The sequence below is a fragment of the Electrona antarctica genome (assembly GCF_951216825.1).
Source record: "Electrona antarctica genome assembly, chromosome: 11".
NCBI lineage: Eukaryota > Metazoa > Chordata > Actinopteri > Myctophiformes > Myctophidae > Electrona > Electrona antarctica.
The window spans coordinates 1,323,618-1,340,546 of NC_136792.1; the positions used below are offsets into that span (position 1 = coordinate 1,323,618).

The window sequence follows — 16,929 nt, forward strand, 5'->3', positions numbered from 1 at the left end:
GGTGTCCTTAGTGTTCATAACAGAGTACAGTGTGGGTGTCCTTATTCTTCATATCAGAGTACAGTGTGGGTGTTTATTCTTCATAACAGAGTACAGTGTGGGTGTCCTTATTCTTCATATCAGAGTACAGTGTGGGTGTTTATTCTTCATATCAGAGTACAGTGTGGGTGTCCTTAGTGTTCCTATCAGAGTACAGTGTGGGTGTCCTTAGTGTTCATATCAGAGTACAGTGTGGGTGTTTATTCTTCATATCAGAGTACAGTGTGGGTGTCCTTATTCTTCATATCAGAGTACAGTGTGGGTGTTTATTCTTCATATCAGAGTACAGTGTGGGTGTTTATTCTTCATATCAGAGTACAGTGTGGGTGTCCTTAGTGTTCCTATCAGAGTACAGTGTGGGTGTTTATTCTTCATATCAGAGTACAGTGTGGGTGTTTATTCTTCATATCAGAGTACAGTGTGGGTGTTTATTCTTCATATCAGAGTACAGTGTGGGTGTCCTTATTCTTCATATCAGAGTACAGTGTGGGTGTCCTTAGTGTTCCTATCAGAGTACAGTGTGGGTGTCCTTATTGTTCATATCAGAGTACAGTGTGGGTGTTTATTCTTCATATCAGAGTACAGTGTGGGTGTTTATTCTTCATATCAGAGTACAGTGTGGGTGTTTATTCTTCATATCAGAGTACAGTGTGGGTGTCCTTATTCTTCATATCAGAGTACAGTGTGGGTGTCCTTAGTGTTCATATCAGAGTACAGTGTGGGTGTCCTTATTCTTCATATCAGAGTACAGTGTGGGTGTTTATTCTTCATATCAGAGTACAGTGTGGGTGTCCTTATTGTTCATATCAGAGTACAGTGTGGGTATCCTTATTGTTCATATCAGAGTACAGTGTGGGTGTTTATTCTTCATATCAGAGTACAGTGTGGGTGTCCTTATTGTTCATATCAGAGTACAGTGTGGGTGTCCTTATTGTTCATATCAGAGTACAGTGTGGGTGTCCTTATTGTTCATATCAGAGTACAGTGTGGGTGTCCTTATTGTTCATATCAGAGTACAGTGTGGGTGTCCTTATTGTTCATATCAGAGTACAGTGTGGGTGTCCTTATTGTTCATATCAGAGTACAGTGTGGGTGTTTATTCTTCATATCAGAGTACAGTGTGGGTGTCCTTATTGTTCATATCAGAGTACAGTGTGGGTGTTTATTCTTCATATCAGAGTACAGTGTGGGTGTCCTTATTGTTCATATCAGAGTACAGTGGGAGGTCCTTATTCTTCATATCAGAGTACAGTGTGGGTGTTTATTCTTCATATCAGAGTACAGTGTGGGTGTCCTTATTGTTCATATCAGAGTACAGTGTGGGTGTCCTTAGTGTTCATATCAGAGTACAGTGTGGGTGTCCTTATTGTTCATATCAGAGTACAGTGGGAGGTCCTTATTGTTCATATCAGAGTACAGTGGGAGGTCCTTATTGTTCATATCAGAGTACAGTGGGAGGTCCTTATTGTTCATATCAGAGTACAGTGTGGGTGTCCTTATTGTTCATATCAGAGTACAGTGTGGGTGTTTATTGTTCATATCAGAGTACAGTGTGGGTGTCCTTAGTGTTCATATCAGAGTACAGTGTGGGTGTCCTTAGTGTTCATATCAGAGTACAGTGTGGGTGTCCTTAGTGTTCATATCAGAGTACAGTGTGGGTGTTTATTGTTCATATCAGAGTACAGTGTGGGTGTTTATTGTTCATATCAGAGTACAGTGTGGGTGTCCTTAGTGTTCATATCAGAGTACAGTGTGGGTGTCCTTAGTGTTCATATCAGAGTACAGTGTGGGTGTTTATTCTTCATATCAGAGTACAGTGTGGGTGTCCTTATTGTTCATATCAGAGTACAGTGTGGGTGTCCTTATTGTTCATATCAGAGTACAGTGTGGGTGTCCTTAGTGTTCACATCAGAGTACAGTGTGGGTGTTTATTCTTCATATCAGAGTACAGTGTGGGTGTTTATTGTTCATATCAGAGTACAGTGTGGGTGTCCTTATTCTTCATATCAGAGTACAGTGTGGGTGTTTATTGTTCATATCAGAGTACAGTGTGGGTGTCCTTATTCTTCATATCAGAGTACAGTGTGGGTGTTTATTCTTCATATCAGAGTACAGTGTTGGTGTCCTTATTCTTCATATCAGACTACAGTGTGGGTGTCCTTATTGTTCATATCAGAGTTCAGTGTGGGTGTCCTTAGTGTTCATATCAGAGTACAGTGTGGGTGTCCTTATTGTTCATATCAGAGTACAGTGTGGGTGTCCTTAGTGTTCATATCAGAGTACAGTGTGGGTGTTTATTCTTCATATCAGAGTACAGTGTGGGTGTTTATTCTTCATATCAGAGTACAGTGTGGGTGTCCTTATTCTTCATAACAGAGTACAGTGTGGGTGTCCTTATTCTTCACATCAGAGTACAGTGTGGGTGTCCTTATTCTTCATATCAGAGTACAGTGTGGGTGTCCTTATTGTTCATATCAGAGTACAGTGTGGGTGTCCTTATTCTTCATATCAGAGTACAGTGTGGGTGTCCTTATTCTTCATATCAGAGTACAGTGTGGGTGTCCTTATTGTTCATATCAGAGTTCAGTGTGGGTGTCCTTAGTGTTCATATCAGAGTACAGTGTGGGTGTTTATTGTTCATATCAGAGTACAGTGTGGGTGTTTATTCTTCATATCAGAGTACAGTGTGGGTGTCCTTATTGTTCATATCAGAGTACAGTGTGGGTGTTTATTCTTCATATCAGAGTACAGTGTGGGTGTCCTTATTGTTCATATCAGAGTACAGTGTGGGTGTCCTTATTGTTCATATCAGAGTTCAGTGTGGGTGTCCTTAGTGTTCATATCAGAGTACAGTGTGGGTGTCCTTATTGTTCACATCAGAGTACAGTGTGGGTGTTTATTGTTCATATCAGAGTACAGTGTGGGTGTCCTTATTGTTCATATCAGAGTACAGTGTGGGTGTCCTTATTGTTCATATCAGAGTACAGTGTGGGTGTCCTTAGTGTTCATATCAGAGTACAGTGTGGGTGTCCTTATTGTTCACATCAGAGTACAGTGTGGGTGTTTATTGTTCATATCAGAGTACAGTGTGGGTGTCCTTATTGTTCATATCAGAGTACAGTGTGGGTGTCCTTATTGTTCATATCAGAGTACAGTGTGGGTGTCCTTAGTGTTCATATCAGAGTACAGTGTGGGTGTCCTTATTGTTCACATCAGAGTACAGTGTGGGTGTTTATTGTTCATATCAGAGTACAGTGTGGGTGTCCTTATTGTTCATATCAGAGTACAGTGTGGGTGTCCTTATTGTTCATATCAGAGTACAGTGTGGGTGTCCTTATTGTTCATATCAGAGTACAGTGTGGGTGTCCTTAGTGTTCATATCAGAGTACAGTGTGGGTGTTTATTCTTCATATCAGAGTACAGTGTGGGTGTTTATTCTTCATATCAGAGTACAGTGTGGGTGTCCTTATTGTTCATATCAGAGTACAGTGTGGGTGTTTATTCTTCATATCAGAGTACAGTGTGGGTGTTTATTCTTCATATCAGAGTACAGTGTGGGTGTCCTTATTCTTCATATCAGAGTACAGTGTGGGTGTCCTTAGTGTTCATATCAGAGTACAGTGTGGGTGTTTATTCTTCATATCAGAGTACAGTGTGGGTGTCCTTATTGTTCATATCAGAGTACAGTGTGGGTGTCCTTATTGTTCATATCAGAGTACAGTGTGGGTGTTTATTCTTCATATCAGAGTACAGTGTGGGTGTCCTTAGTGTTCATATCAGAGTACAGTGTGGGTGTCCTTATTGTTCATATCAGAGTACAGTGTGGGTGTCCTTATTCTTCATATCAGAGTACAGTGTGGGTGTTTATTCTTCACATCAGAGTACAGTGTGGGTGTCCTTATTGTTCATATCAGAGTACAGTGTGGGTGTCCTTATTGTTCATATCAGAGTTCAGTGTGGGTGTCCTTAGTGTTCATATCAGAGTACAGTGTGGGTGTCCTTATTGTTCACATCAGAGTACAGTGTGGGTGTTTATTGTTCATATCAGAGTACAGTGTGGGTGTCCTTATTGTTCATATCAGAGTACAGTGTGGGTGTCCTTATTGTTCATATCAGAGTACAGTGTGGGTGTCCTTATTGTTCATATCAGAGTACAGTGTGGGTGTCCTTATTGTTCATATCAGAGTACAGTGTGGGTGTCCTTATTGTTCATATCAGAGTACAGTGTGGGTGTCCTTAGTGTTCATATCAGAGTACAGTGTGGGTGTCCTTATTGTTCACATCAGAGTACAGTGTGGGTGTTTATTGTTCATATCAGAGTACAGTGTGGGTGTCCTTATTGTTCATATCAGAGTACAGTGTGGGTGTCCTTATTGTTCATATCAGAGTACAGTGTGGGTGTCCTTAGTGTTCATATCAGAGTACAGTGTGGGTGTCCTTATTGTTCACATCAGAGTACAGTGTGGGTGTTTATTGTTCATATCAGAGTACAGTGTGGGTGTCCTTATTGTTCATATCAGAGTACAGTGTGGGTGTCCTTATTGTTCATATCAGAGTACAGTGTGGGTGTCCTTAGTGTTCATATCAGAGTACAGTGTGGGTGTCCTTATTGTTCACATCAGAGTACAGTGTGGGTGTTTATTGTTCATATCAGAGTACAGTGTGGGTGTCCTTATTGTTCATATCAGAGTACAGTGTGGGTGTCCTTATTGTTCATATCAGAGTACAGTGTGGGTGTCCTTATTGTTCATATCAGAGTACAGTGTGGGTGTCCTTAGTGTTCATATCAGAGTACAGTGTGGGTGTTTATTCTTCATATCAGAGTACAGTGTGGGTGTTTATTCTTCATATCAGAGTACAGTGTGGGTGTCCTTATTGTTCATATCAGAGTACAGTGTGGGTGTTTATTCTTCATATCAGAGTACAGTGTGGGTGTTTATTCTTCATATCAGAGTACAGTGTGGGTGTCCTTATTCTTCATATCAGAGTACAGTGTGGGTGTCCTTAGTGTTCATATCAGAGTACAGTGTGGGTGTTTATTCTTCATATCAGAGTACAGTGTGGGTGTCCTTATTGTTCATATCAGAGTACAGTGTGGGTGTCCTTATTGTTCATATCAGAGTACAGTGTGGGTGTCCTTATTGTTCATATCAGAGTACAGTGTGGGTGTTTATTCTTCATATCAGAGTACAGTGTGGGTGTCCTTAGTGTTCATATCAGAGTACAGTGTGGGTGTCCTTATTGTTCATATCAGAGTACAGTGTGGGTGTCCTTATTCTTCATATCAGAGTACAGTGTGGGTGTCCTTAGTGTTCATATCAGAGTACAGTGTGGGTGTCCTTATTCTTCATATCAGAGTACAGTGTGGGTGTCCTTATTGTTCATATCAGAGTACAGTGTGGGTGTCCTTATTGTTCATATCAGAGTACAGTGTGGGTGTCCTTATTCTTCATATCAGAGTACAGTGTGGGTGTCCTTAGTGTTCATATCAGAGTACAGTGTGGGTGTCCTTATTCTTCATATCAGAGTACAGTGTGGGTGTCCTTAGTGTTCATATCAGAGTACAGTGTGGGTGTTTATTCTTCATATCAGAGTACAGTGTGGGTGTCCTTATTCTTCATATCAGAGTACAGTGTGGGTGTCCTTAGTGTTCATATCAGAGTACAGTGTGGGTGTCCTTATTCTTCATATCAGAGTACAGTGTGGGTGTTTATTCTTCATATCAGAGTACAGTGTGGGTTTCCTTAGTGTTCATATCAGAGTACAGTGTGGGTGTCCTTATTCTTCATATCAGAGTACAGTGTGGGTGTTTATTCTTCATATCAGAGTACAGTGTGGGTGTTTATTCTTCATATCAGAGTACAGTGTGGGTGTCCTTAGTGTTCATATCAGAGTACAGTGTGGGTGTCCTTATTCTTCATATCAGAGTACAGTGTGGGTGTTTATTCTTCATATCAGAGTACAGTGTGGGTGTTTATTCTTCATATCAGAGTACAGTGTGGGTGTTTATTCTTCATATCAGAGTACAGTGTGGGTGTTTATTCTTCATATCAGAGTACAGTGTGGGTGTCCTTATTCTTCATATCAGAGTACAGTGTGGGTGTCCTTATTCTTCATATCAGAGTACAGTGTGGGTGTTTATTCTTCATATCAGAGTACAGTGTGGGTGTTTATTCTTCATATCAGAGTACAGTGTGGGTGTCCTTATTCTTCATATCAGAGTACAGTGTGGGTGTTTATTCTTCATATCAGAGTACAGTGTGGGTGTCCTTATTCTTCATATCAGAGTACAGTGTGGGTGTCCTTAGTGTTCATATCAGAGTACAGTGTGGGTGTTTATTCTTCATATCAGAGTACAGTGTGGGTGTCCTTATTCTTCATATCAGAGTACAGTGTGGGTGTCCTTAGTGTTCATATCAGAGTACAGTGTGGGTGTCCTTATTCTTCATATCAGAGTACAGTGTGGGTGTTTATTCTTCATATCAGAGTACAGTGTGGGTGTCCTTAGTGTTCATATCAGAGTACAGTGTGGGTGTCCTTATTCTTCATATCAGAGTACAGTGTGGGTGTCCTTAGTGTTCATATCAGAGTACAGTGTGGGTGTCCTTAGTGTTCATATCAGAGTACAGTGTGGGTGTCCTTATTCTTCATATCAGAGTACAGTGTGGGTGTTTATTCTTCATATCAGAGTACAGTGTGGGTGTTTATTCTTCATATCAGAGTACAGTGTGGGTGTCCTTAGTGTTCATATCAGAGTACAGTGTGGGTGTCCTTATTCTTCATATCAGAGTACAGTGTGGGTGTTTATTCTTCATATCAGAGTACAGTGTGGGTGTTTATTCTTCATATCAGAGTACAGTGTGGGTGTTTATTCTTCATATCAGAGTACAGTGTGGGTGTTTATTCTTCATATCAGAGTACAGTGTGGGTGTCCTTATTCTTCATATCAGAGTACAGTGTGGGTGTTTATTGTTCATATCAGAGTACAGTGTGGGTGTCCTTAGTGTTCATATCAGAGTACAGTGTGGGTGTTTATTCTTCATATCAGAGTACAGTGTGGGTGTTTATTGTTCATATCAGAGTACAGTGTGGGTGTCCTTAGTGTTCATATCAGAGTACAGTGTGGGTGTCCTTATTGTTCATATCAGAGTACAGTGTGGGTGTTTATTGTTCATATCAGAGTACAGTGTGGGTGTCCTTAGTGTTCATATCAGAGTACAGTGTGGGTGTCCTTATTGTTCATATCAGAGTACAGTGTGGGTGTTTATTGTTCATATCAGAGTACAGTGTGGGTGTCCTTAGTGTTCATATCAGAGTACAGTGTGGGTGTTTATTGTTCATATCAGAGTACAGTGTGGGTGTCCTTAGTGTTCATATCAGAGTACAGTGTGGGTGTTTATTCTTCATATCAGAGTACAGTGTGGGTGTTTATTCTTCATATCAGAGTACAGTGTGGGTGTTTATTGTTCATATCAGAGTACAGTGTGGGTGTTTATTCTTCATATCAGAGTACAGTGTGGGTGTTTATTGTTCATATCAGAGTACAGTGTGGGTGTCCTTATTCTTCATATCAGAGTACAGTGTGGGTGTCCTTATTGTTCATATCAGAGTACAGTGTGGGTGTCCTTATTGTTCATATCAGAGTACAGTGTGGGTGTTTATTGTTCATATCAGAGTACAGTGTGGGTGTTTATTCTTCATATCAGAGTACAGTGTGGGTGTTTATTCTTCATATCAGAGTACAGTGTGGGTGTCCTTAGTGTTCATATCAGAGTACAGTGTGGGTGTCCTTATTGTTCATATCAGACTACAGTGTGGGTGTCCTTATTCTTCATATCAGAGTACAGTGTGGGTGTTTATTGTTCATATCAGAGTACAGTGTGGGTGTCCTTATTGTTCATATCAGAGTACAGTGTGGGTGTCCTTATTGTTCATATCAGAGTACAGTGTGGGTGTCCTTAGTGTTCATATCAGAGTACAGTGTGGGTGTCCTTATTGTTCATATCAGAGTACAGTGTGGGTGTCCTTATTGTTCATATCAGAGTACAGTGGGAGGTCCTTATTGTTCATATCAGAGTACAGTGGGAGGTCCTTATTGTTCATATCAGAGTACAGTGGGAGGTCCTTATTGTTCATATCAGAGTACAGTGGGAGGTCCTTAGTGTTCATATCAGAGTACAGTGGGAGGTCCTTATTGTTCATATCAGAGTACAGTGTGGGTGTCCTTATTGTTCATATCAGAGTACAGTGGGAGGTCCTTATTGTTCATATCAGAGTACAGTGGGAGGTCCTTATTGTTCATATCAGAGTACAGTGTGGGTGTCCTTATTGTTCATATCAGAGTACAGTGTGGGTGTCCTTATTCTTCATATCAGAGTACAGTGTGGGTGTTTATTCTTCATATCAGAGTACAGTGTGGGTGTTTATTCTTCATATCAGAGTACAGTGTGGGTGTCCTTATTCTTCATATCAGAGTACAGTGGGAGGTCCTTAGTGTTCATATCAGAGTAGGCCTACAGTGGGAGGTCCTTAGTGTTCATATCAGAGTACAGTGGGAGGTCCTTATTGTTCATATCAGAGTACAGTGGGAGGTCCTTAGTGTTCATATCAGAGTACAGTGGGAGGTCCTTATTGTTCATATCAGAGTACAGTGGGAGGTCCTTAGTGTTCATATCAGAGTACAGTGTGGGTGTCCTTATTGTTCATATCAGAGTACAGTGGGAGGTCCTTAGTGTTCATATCAGTGTACAGTGTGGGTGTCCTTATTGTTCATATCAGAGTACAGTGGGAGGTCCTTAGTGTTCATATCAGAGTACAGTGGGAGGTCCTTATTGTTCATATCAGAGTACAGTGAGCAGGGTGTGGGAAGTCTGATGATCTTGGTGGTGAATGTTATTAATAAACAACATGAATTCTGTGCCAGCAGGCCTGCAGTGGATCTGAAGGGGAGGGGCCGTTCAAGGACAAGGTAACAACAACAACAACAACAACAACAACAACAACAACAACAACAACAAGACTTTATTTGTTCTGTAGGGTATAGCACCTTTCATGACATGCAATGCAGCTCCAAGTGCTTTACAGTCCAGAGCAAATAAAGGAAAAGCAAAAGCATAAAACAACATTAAAATCATATCAATAAAGACAGTGAATGAGGCAAAACGGTGGACATGAATAACAACACAGAGAATTGAAAAAAATCACATACCTGTGAAGTGAAGGGCGCTCTTATCATCATACGTTATCTCATTCCGGCCAATCACAATTCACCCTTTGTCAGACTTCTGATTGGTCCCTGACTGACTAACCAGCAGGCTCTTTCTGCCTTGTTCCGCCTTGGCTCCGCCTTGTTTATGTTGAATTTGCTAAAACATCATTTTTGGAAAAAAAACATGACATGCCCTGCAGTCACCTGTGATGTTCCTTTTTACTGACACCAAGTTTAAAATAAGAACTGAACTCACAGACGATCAATACGCAGAAACTGAAAAACACGTTATTTCAATGGTAGTGGATGGAGAGAGAGGATTTTTTTTCCAACCACGACACAGCAACCAATGGGTGCGAAGAGGGGCACAGCCATGGGCGGGACTTGACAAAGGGTGAATTGGCGTCCTCACTTTTCTGCCCTCACTTTTTAATATCCTCAATACATACTTGAATTGCTCAGCCAATCAAATCATCGCTATTGTCCACACGCCCACACAAAGCTGGGCATAGGAGGGGCTACAGTAGCTCATCCACCGCAAAACACAACTTTGACCACTTTTCTTTTTCTTTTTTCTCAATCAAATCCTCTCAACAGGAGGATTGTCCAGGAGGACAGAAGAGCTGCGATCTGAAGCCGGTGTGTCCACTGCTGCCCTCTGGTGGCGGTGAGAGCTGTGGCAGCAGAGAGCCTAAACCACTGCTGCCCTCTGGTGGCGGTGAGAGCTGTGGCAGCAGAGAGCCTAAACCACTGCTGCCCTCTGGTGGCGGCGAGAGCTGTGGCAGCAGAGAGCCTAAACCACTGCTGCCCTCTGGTGGCGGTGAGAGCTGTGGCGGCAAGGAGCCTAAACCACTGCTGCCCTCTGGTGGCGGTGAGAGCTGTGGCAGCAGAGACCCTAAACCACTGCTGCCCTCTGGTGGCGGTGAGAGCTGTGGCGGCAAGGAGCCGAAATCAAGGTTAATTTGTTTCTTTACTTTCACGTTTTATATTGGTTGTGACTTTTTAAGTGGTGCAACCACTTCCTTAAGTGACTATGTGGGTGGGTGCGTCTGAGCACGAAAACAGCATGGTTGTTTTTCACCACCTGTGCGCAACCTACACACACACACACAAGCGCACATATTAACTGTATATTTGGTGATTTTGGGTGTGCCAGTACAGTACAGTAGAGGGTACAGTAGAGGGACCCCCACACGGTAACTGTCATTTCTCAACCGTTTCGGACGCGGGGCGGCTCGCCGGAATCGGGCCCTGGGTGCGTTCCTGTGGGTCTGGAAGCCCCCCCCCCCCTTCCGTTCGGGAAAAAATCTGGAGAAATATTTTTGCGTGCTTACCTTACTCTCGTTTCGATAAAATCGCTCGATGATCCCTCTCATTCATATTTTGAACAAGAGGGAGGTCAGAAGAGCTTATTATATCCATCTGGTCAAAACCACGGAGAGCGCCCTAGAGGCAGCCAAGTCTATGGACTTTTACTGTTTGTTTAGAGCAGTTAAACAAACAGTAGACGATATGTGCAGCGGCCGGGTTGCCGTAGTCGCGTGATTTCCTTTTTCTTTTGTGTAAGCAGGGATCCAAAGCTGGAGTGTTCGCCGTCGCCCCCTGGTGGTGAGAGCTGCCTGGGTGGGGGAGGGGGCAGCGCAGCACCCCGCAGCACCCCCGGTGGGGGGGGCAGGGAGGCCGCACCGCTCCACCGCAGCACCCCCGTCATCATATCCTCCATGTCTCTGCCTTCTAAGCCTGTGTTGAAGATGCAGTCTGTCAGCTCTGATGTTCCACCGTCTAGGTATACTGTGGACTGACCGACCGACCAACCGACCGGTTGGCCGGCACTCACACACACACACACACACACACACACACACACACACACACACACACACACACACACACACACACACACACACACACACACACACACACACACACACACACACACACACACACACACACACACACACACACACACACACACACACACGGTGTCAGCGGTGGCCGAACGGATTGCCGAGCGGTCTTGATACCGGAAGGTCGCCAGTTCGAATCAGCAGTCCGACACGTTAAAATTACCACCGCTGAAGTGCCCTTGAACAAGGCATTGAACCACTACGATGAAATGTTCTATGAGCAGGGCCTGGCTGGAAACAAGTTCTTGAGCTTAGCCCAGATACCCTGGGTAAATATAGTAATCATTTAATTTAATTTCACACACACATCAATGAAGTGCCTCACAATTCAATTAAATTAAATTCACTTCTCTTCACTCTCTGCCTCTCTCCGCCTCTCTCTCTCTCTCTCTCTCTCTCTCTCTCCCCCTCGCTCCACAGGTTCGAGTCCGGAGCGTCCCTGAGCCCCAGGGAGGCGGGGCCTCCACCACGCCGGCCACTCAGCCCCATGGAGTCCCTGATGGGAACCGTGCCCACAGGAGGAGGAGGGGGGAGGAGGGGGGAGCCGGGGACTCGAACCGGCAGCCACCTCACGTCCAGCGACCTGCTCAAGCTGCAGGGGCCGAGGCCCTACCAGCACTGACGAGGGGAGGGGGGGGAGTCGAACCCGCAACCAGTGGTGGTATACTCAAATGCTATACTTAAAGTAAAGTAAAGTAAAAGTATCGATACTGCAATGTGGAAATTGTCCGTTACAAGTTAAAAAACAAATGTCCGGAATTCAAAATTGACTTTGAGTAAAGAATTATTGTAAGAAGTATTGCAATAATTCTTCTATTGTAAGAATGTACTCAACTAAATCTATTTAGTCAACTAAAATGCCAACTAAAATGTATCTTGGTGGCGTCGTGTAATGCCTGATTTTACCCTTGTTTGCGTGCTGAAAATACCCGATCTACAAGTTCACAATGCGTCGTATCGCAACAGCTTGTAGATCCTCTGTAAGATTTTGCGTTGAAATATGCAGGTTTTTTATGTGACTTTATCGGGTGAAATTGGGGGGAGTTGCAAAATATGCGGGACGTTTGCGAGATTATGCACTCTTTTTTAAAAACATTGACCCCTGCATTTAAAATGCTCCACTTGTCAGTAAATTATAATTATAATAATATAATTATAATCACATTTTTCTGAACGGTTTATATAAAGCTTTTTTCAAAACACTCAAAGGCGCTTTAAAGCACCAAGTGAAGAATGTGGCATACAGCAGTAAAAATAAAGGTTATTAGTGCCCCCTGGTGGCATAGAGAGGTCATTGCACAGGGAATTGACTTCTAAAGTCTATTTGTAATGGAAGGTAATCACAGCCAATTGACAGCAATAAATTGTGATAATGAGTGAATTAATTAACAGATGGAAAATGTGTTTAAATTCTCAACTGAGCTGAATTAAAATGAACCGTGATTCTGTGTACTTTGGAAGATAATAATAAAAAACATGATTGCATAATTTATTTTGTCTGTGAGTTTCAGCCAGTGTTGTTTTTGACAGCACATTTTGATTTAGTTTTAGTCATTGGCTTTTGAGTAAAAATTTATTTAGTTTTTGCCATATTTTATTAGACTAGTCTAATAAAGTCTATAGTTGATTTAGTCGACTAAAATGTATTTTGGCGGGCCTTGATGCTGTCATAATGACTGATTTCACACTTGCTGAAAATAGCCGATCTACAAGCTCACAATGGTCGCAGCATGGCTCGTTGTGGGCTTGTAGGCTATAGAGATCTGCTATTTTCAGCATGCAACCAAGTCCAAAAAGGAATTGATTGATAATCGCAAAAATCTGGCGCAAAACTTTGAATATTTGTCAGAACCAGGATTCCCAGGCAGGCTCTGTACCCAGTGAGCCAGTGTGCTTGCTGTGTACAAAAAGCTAAAAGGATGAAATGAAATGAAATGAAATGAAATGATTACTATATTTACCCAGGGTATCTGGGCTAAGCTCAAGAACTTGTTTCCAGCCAGGCCCTGCTCATAGAACACATTTCATCGTAGTGGTTCAATGCCTTGTTCAAGGGCACTTCAGCGGTGGTAATTTTAACGTGTCGGACAGCTGATTCGAACTGGCGACCTTCCGGTATCAAGACCGCTCCGCTATCCGTTCGGCCACCGCTGCCACAAGTGGATAATGATAGAAGATCCAGAGACTTGTTTCCATTGTGGTTCATAAGCATTCACCTCTAGAGATAAACAACAGCACAAGAAACAATAGACAAATCTCCTGTTATTTTATTTTTTGTATTTTAGGTGTTGTTACTCAAAGGGAAAGGCAAACTGTGTTGTGGCAGATAGCAAGTAGCTCAGTGACTTAGCACACTGGTTACACGCGCCGGCCGGTCGTGTATAGTCGGCACAGCCGGACAGCCAATGAAACGAAGGCTTGCCTTTGTTGCCAGGCAGTTTTGCCATCTTTTTCACCCAATCAGAATTTTTCACTTTTATTTGTAGGGGATTTGGAGACTGGAGTTCGATTCCCCCTCATGGAAGATGCATCCATAGTTAAAGTTAGTTATTGACCAGTTAACGGCCTGGTAATGGCATACCTGGATGTAAAATAATACAATATGTTGAGTTATAATTGTACCACTGTGTCTGTGACTTATTTTTCTCTGCCCTTGATTTTCTATACTGCTTATATTTACATTGTCAGTAGTTATGATTGAATTCATGAATTTGGATAAATTCTTTCCATCTAGATAACCAAGTGGGGTCCGGGGACCCTCAGGGGTCCTTGAGGGAGTTCCAGGGGGTCCCCAGCTAAATGATAGTTAGTAACCAAATGTGTAATGAGAGTGTACAAAGGGAACCAAATGGACCCGTTGGTTCCATTTGTACACTCTCAGAGTTAAATTAACATTGATTTGAAAATATAAATTGCCCAGATATAGAAATGCCATTAAATGGCATTTAAATTAGACTATAATGCATGTCAAACTGGGGGTCCTTGAAATTAAACGGGTTGAGAATCACTGCTCTAGCCGTAAAAAATATATAATAATAATTATATTATTTATGGGGGGTCCCTGGCATATGTTTTCAAATGGGGGTCCGCAGGCTAATTAGTGTAATTTGGGGTCCTTGACATGAAAAAGTTTGGGAACCATTGGTCTATATAGCAGTAGTATAGTCATCATCATTGCCATCTAGTGGCTGTTATAAAGCATAGCATAGCACAGCAACAAAACATTTCTGTTGAACTCTGTGAAATAAACTCTTATATTTTTTGATTGATTGAAATATTTATTAACAGTTTGCAGAATTACAGTACATTTAGAGCACAAACTCAATACAAAGGCTGTTAACTGTGAGTGGACGACCCAATTAAGCATTACACTTGTTTCCAACAGGGTCCACCATGTTCAATTCATCAAAACATTTAGAGACGTACAAATAGACACTTCTATATAGACAAAAAACAGAACAGGAATTCATCATAATGGAATATACATACAAAGATAAAGATAAATAGTATTAGAAAATAGATAAAATATCAAAAAACTGTGGGATACAATATATAGTGCAAATGTATCGGCTAGCAGCAGTTGAAATCCCATTCTAAAAATAAAACAAATGAAGAATGTATTGCTTGTTTATTTAACAGAATTTCTATATACAGATGTAATTTGCTGTAAGCAGTGTAGGAGTATAAACAGTGTACACAATGATTTGTATTCCTTAAGGTGCTTCCATTCCATTCCATTCCATTCAGAGTCCATTCTCTCTCTCTATGAAAAATGTTTTAGTCATTTGTTTTTATCAACACTGGTGTGTGTGTGTGTGTGTGTGTGTGTGTGTGTGTGTGTGTGTGTGTGTGTGTGTGTGTGTGTGTGTGTGTGTGTGTGTGTGTACGCGTGTGTTCCTCAGGCACAGTAGAGGCGTACAGACAGTTGGACTGTGAGGTGATGTGGACTGTGATGTGGTGGCCCTCCTTCTCCTCGCCTCCAGAAGGACACTTTGACCTGTGCATCCATGAAGGCAGCGCCCAGCTCCTGCACTGCGTCACCAAGGTCTGCCACTCACTCACTCGTTAACTGAAACACCTGAAACAGGCAGGGAAAGCATAATGTTTTTAAAATGACCGGTTAGTTTGATTAGAAAGATCTGCATTGTCCCTATAATTCATGCATCAAATCACAAATCACAAAACGTGTCGGCTGAGTAGAAATACAGAAGGGATTCTTCTAATGGTTTGTTTAATTGATTGAATAGTTTGCAAAGAAGTACAGAGATACAGATAATGCTAAAAGGATAACAGGCCTTGTTTCCATTCTGGTTCTATGTATTCAAGTCATCAAGCGTGGGCAGTGTGTACAGGTTGACCTTGCAACAGTGCAAATAAAAGTGAGATTAGATAAAAGTTGCCTGCTAGTGATTGTATGTATTGCAATTATATACTCTATTCATCTCTCTCTCTCTCTCTCTCTCTCTCTCTCTCTCTCCTGCCCTGCCTACACATCTGTCAGACCCCACTTCTGCATTGCTGTACTGAAACGTCCCACACCTGTCCTCAGACGATTGAGGGTTGTCCACTCCATGCGGGGCAGGTGCTGGCTGGCCATGAACATCTGTGGGATCCTTGATGTAGTGGTGAAGCCTGGATGTTCTGCTGCCTTCCACTGGTCCCTCCATCTCGCCATCACCCAGGAAGCCTTGGCGGTGTCAGCTGGTGTTGTGTGAAGCAGTTCCTGGGCGTGTGTGGCAAAGGGGCACAGGGACTTGTTGTATGGCTAACCCATTCTGGCCGGGAACCCCTTTTGGTGTTTTAAGGATTATGTTATACTTTAGCTATTGAAAAATAGCAGATCTACAAGCTCATAGTGCGGCACCGAGTGCCGCACTATGAGCTTGTAGATCTGCTATGTTTGGAAAATCTTGAAAATGTGGCGCAAATATTAGACACACGTTTTTAGATGGTGGTCAGCGGCGAAATACAGATAATTCTGGGGGTCCATGACATGAAAAAGGTTGAGCACCACTGACATGAAAGCATAGATTTTTCAGAAAATTGTCATGATTTAGAAGACACTTGTAGAATCGTCCTCAGGTCTACAACTGTTGAAAATACTAAATAAAGTATCAAATAAAATAAAAAGACAGTCATCTGCTTGCAGCAAGCTACAGTATACACCTTGAAAAGTACAGTCATGACTCTTACTAAACACCAAAACTCAAGTGTACACTTAAACTGTATGTTGGCGTGTTTACTGTTGAGTGAGAGACCCACAGTTTGGAAAACACTGCATTAGCTGTCTGGGTGTTATAAATATTGATATGACAATTAAAATTGCATTGCTATATCACACAAATTATGTTGTTGTATGGTAGACAATATATTTGGGTTTCAAGTGTGGTAATCTGAACACAGCGTCTTTACACTCTAGTGAAATAGTGCATTTCATATTTAATGTAAATATACCAACAGGACTAAGGTGAGGCAGTCAGCAGGTCACAGCGCTGTAGGGCTTCGAACCCTATATCGAGGCAGAACCTCGGATAGTACTCTACCAGTGCTTTTTTTGCTTTGCAACACCATGTCTTTACTTGCATGTGAATTGTTTTGACTGTACTTATACTGTTCTACATTTGTCTAATAAAATAATGTAACCAACCAAGCCCATTAATTATAACACAGAGATAACTAAGCTGTCAACATGCTCTAGGAGTAGCAATAACAGTTGATGAGGCAATTCATTGAACACAGTTTTGCTGTTAACATGTTAACATCCCAGATCTATTA

The 16,929-nt window shown here is 42.1% G+C and overlaps 1 protein-coding gene across 1 annotated transcript in view; it reads left to right on the plus strand.

Moving 5' to 3' along the window:
- LOC306932970 (uncharacterized protein) overlaps nucleotides 1-11,809 on the plus strand; it is a 293,356-nt gene extending 281,547 nt beyond the window's left edge. The window contains exons 31-34 of the mRNA XM_079514941.1: nucleotides 8,963-9,007; nucleotides 9,845-10,203; nucleotides 10,815-11,033; nucleotides 11,575-11,809. Of these exons, the coding sequence (XP_079371067.1) occupies nucleotides 8,963-9,007; nucleotides 9,845-10,203; nucleotides 10,815-11,033; nucleotides 11,575-11,776 (825 nt within the window). The 3' untranslated portion in view covers nucleotides 11,777-11,809. The remainder of the gene's footprint in view (nucleotides 1-8,962; nucleotides 9,008-9,844; nucleotides 10,204-10,814; nucleotides 11,034-11,574) is intronic.
- Nucleotides 11,810-16,929: the final 5,120 nt, after the last annotated feature.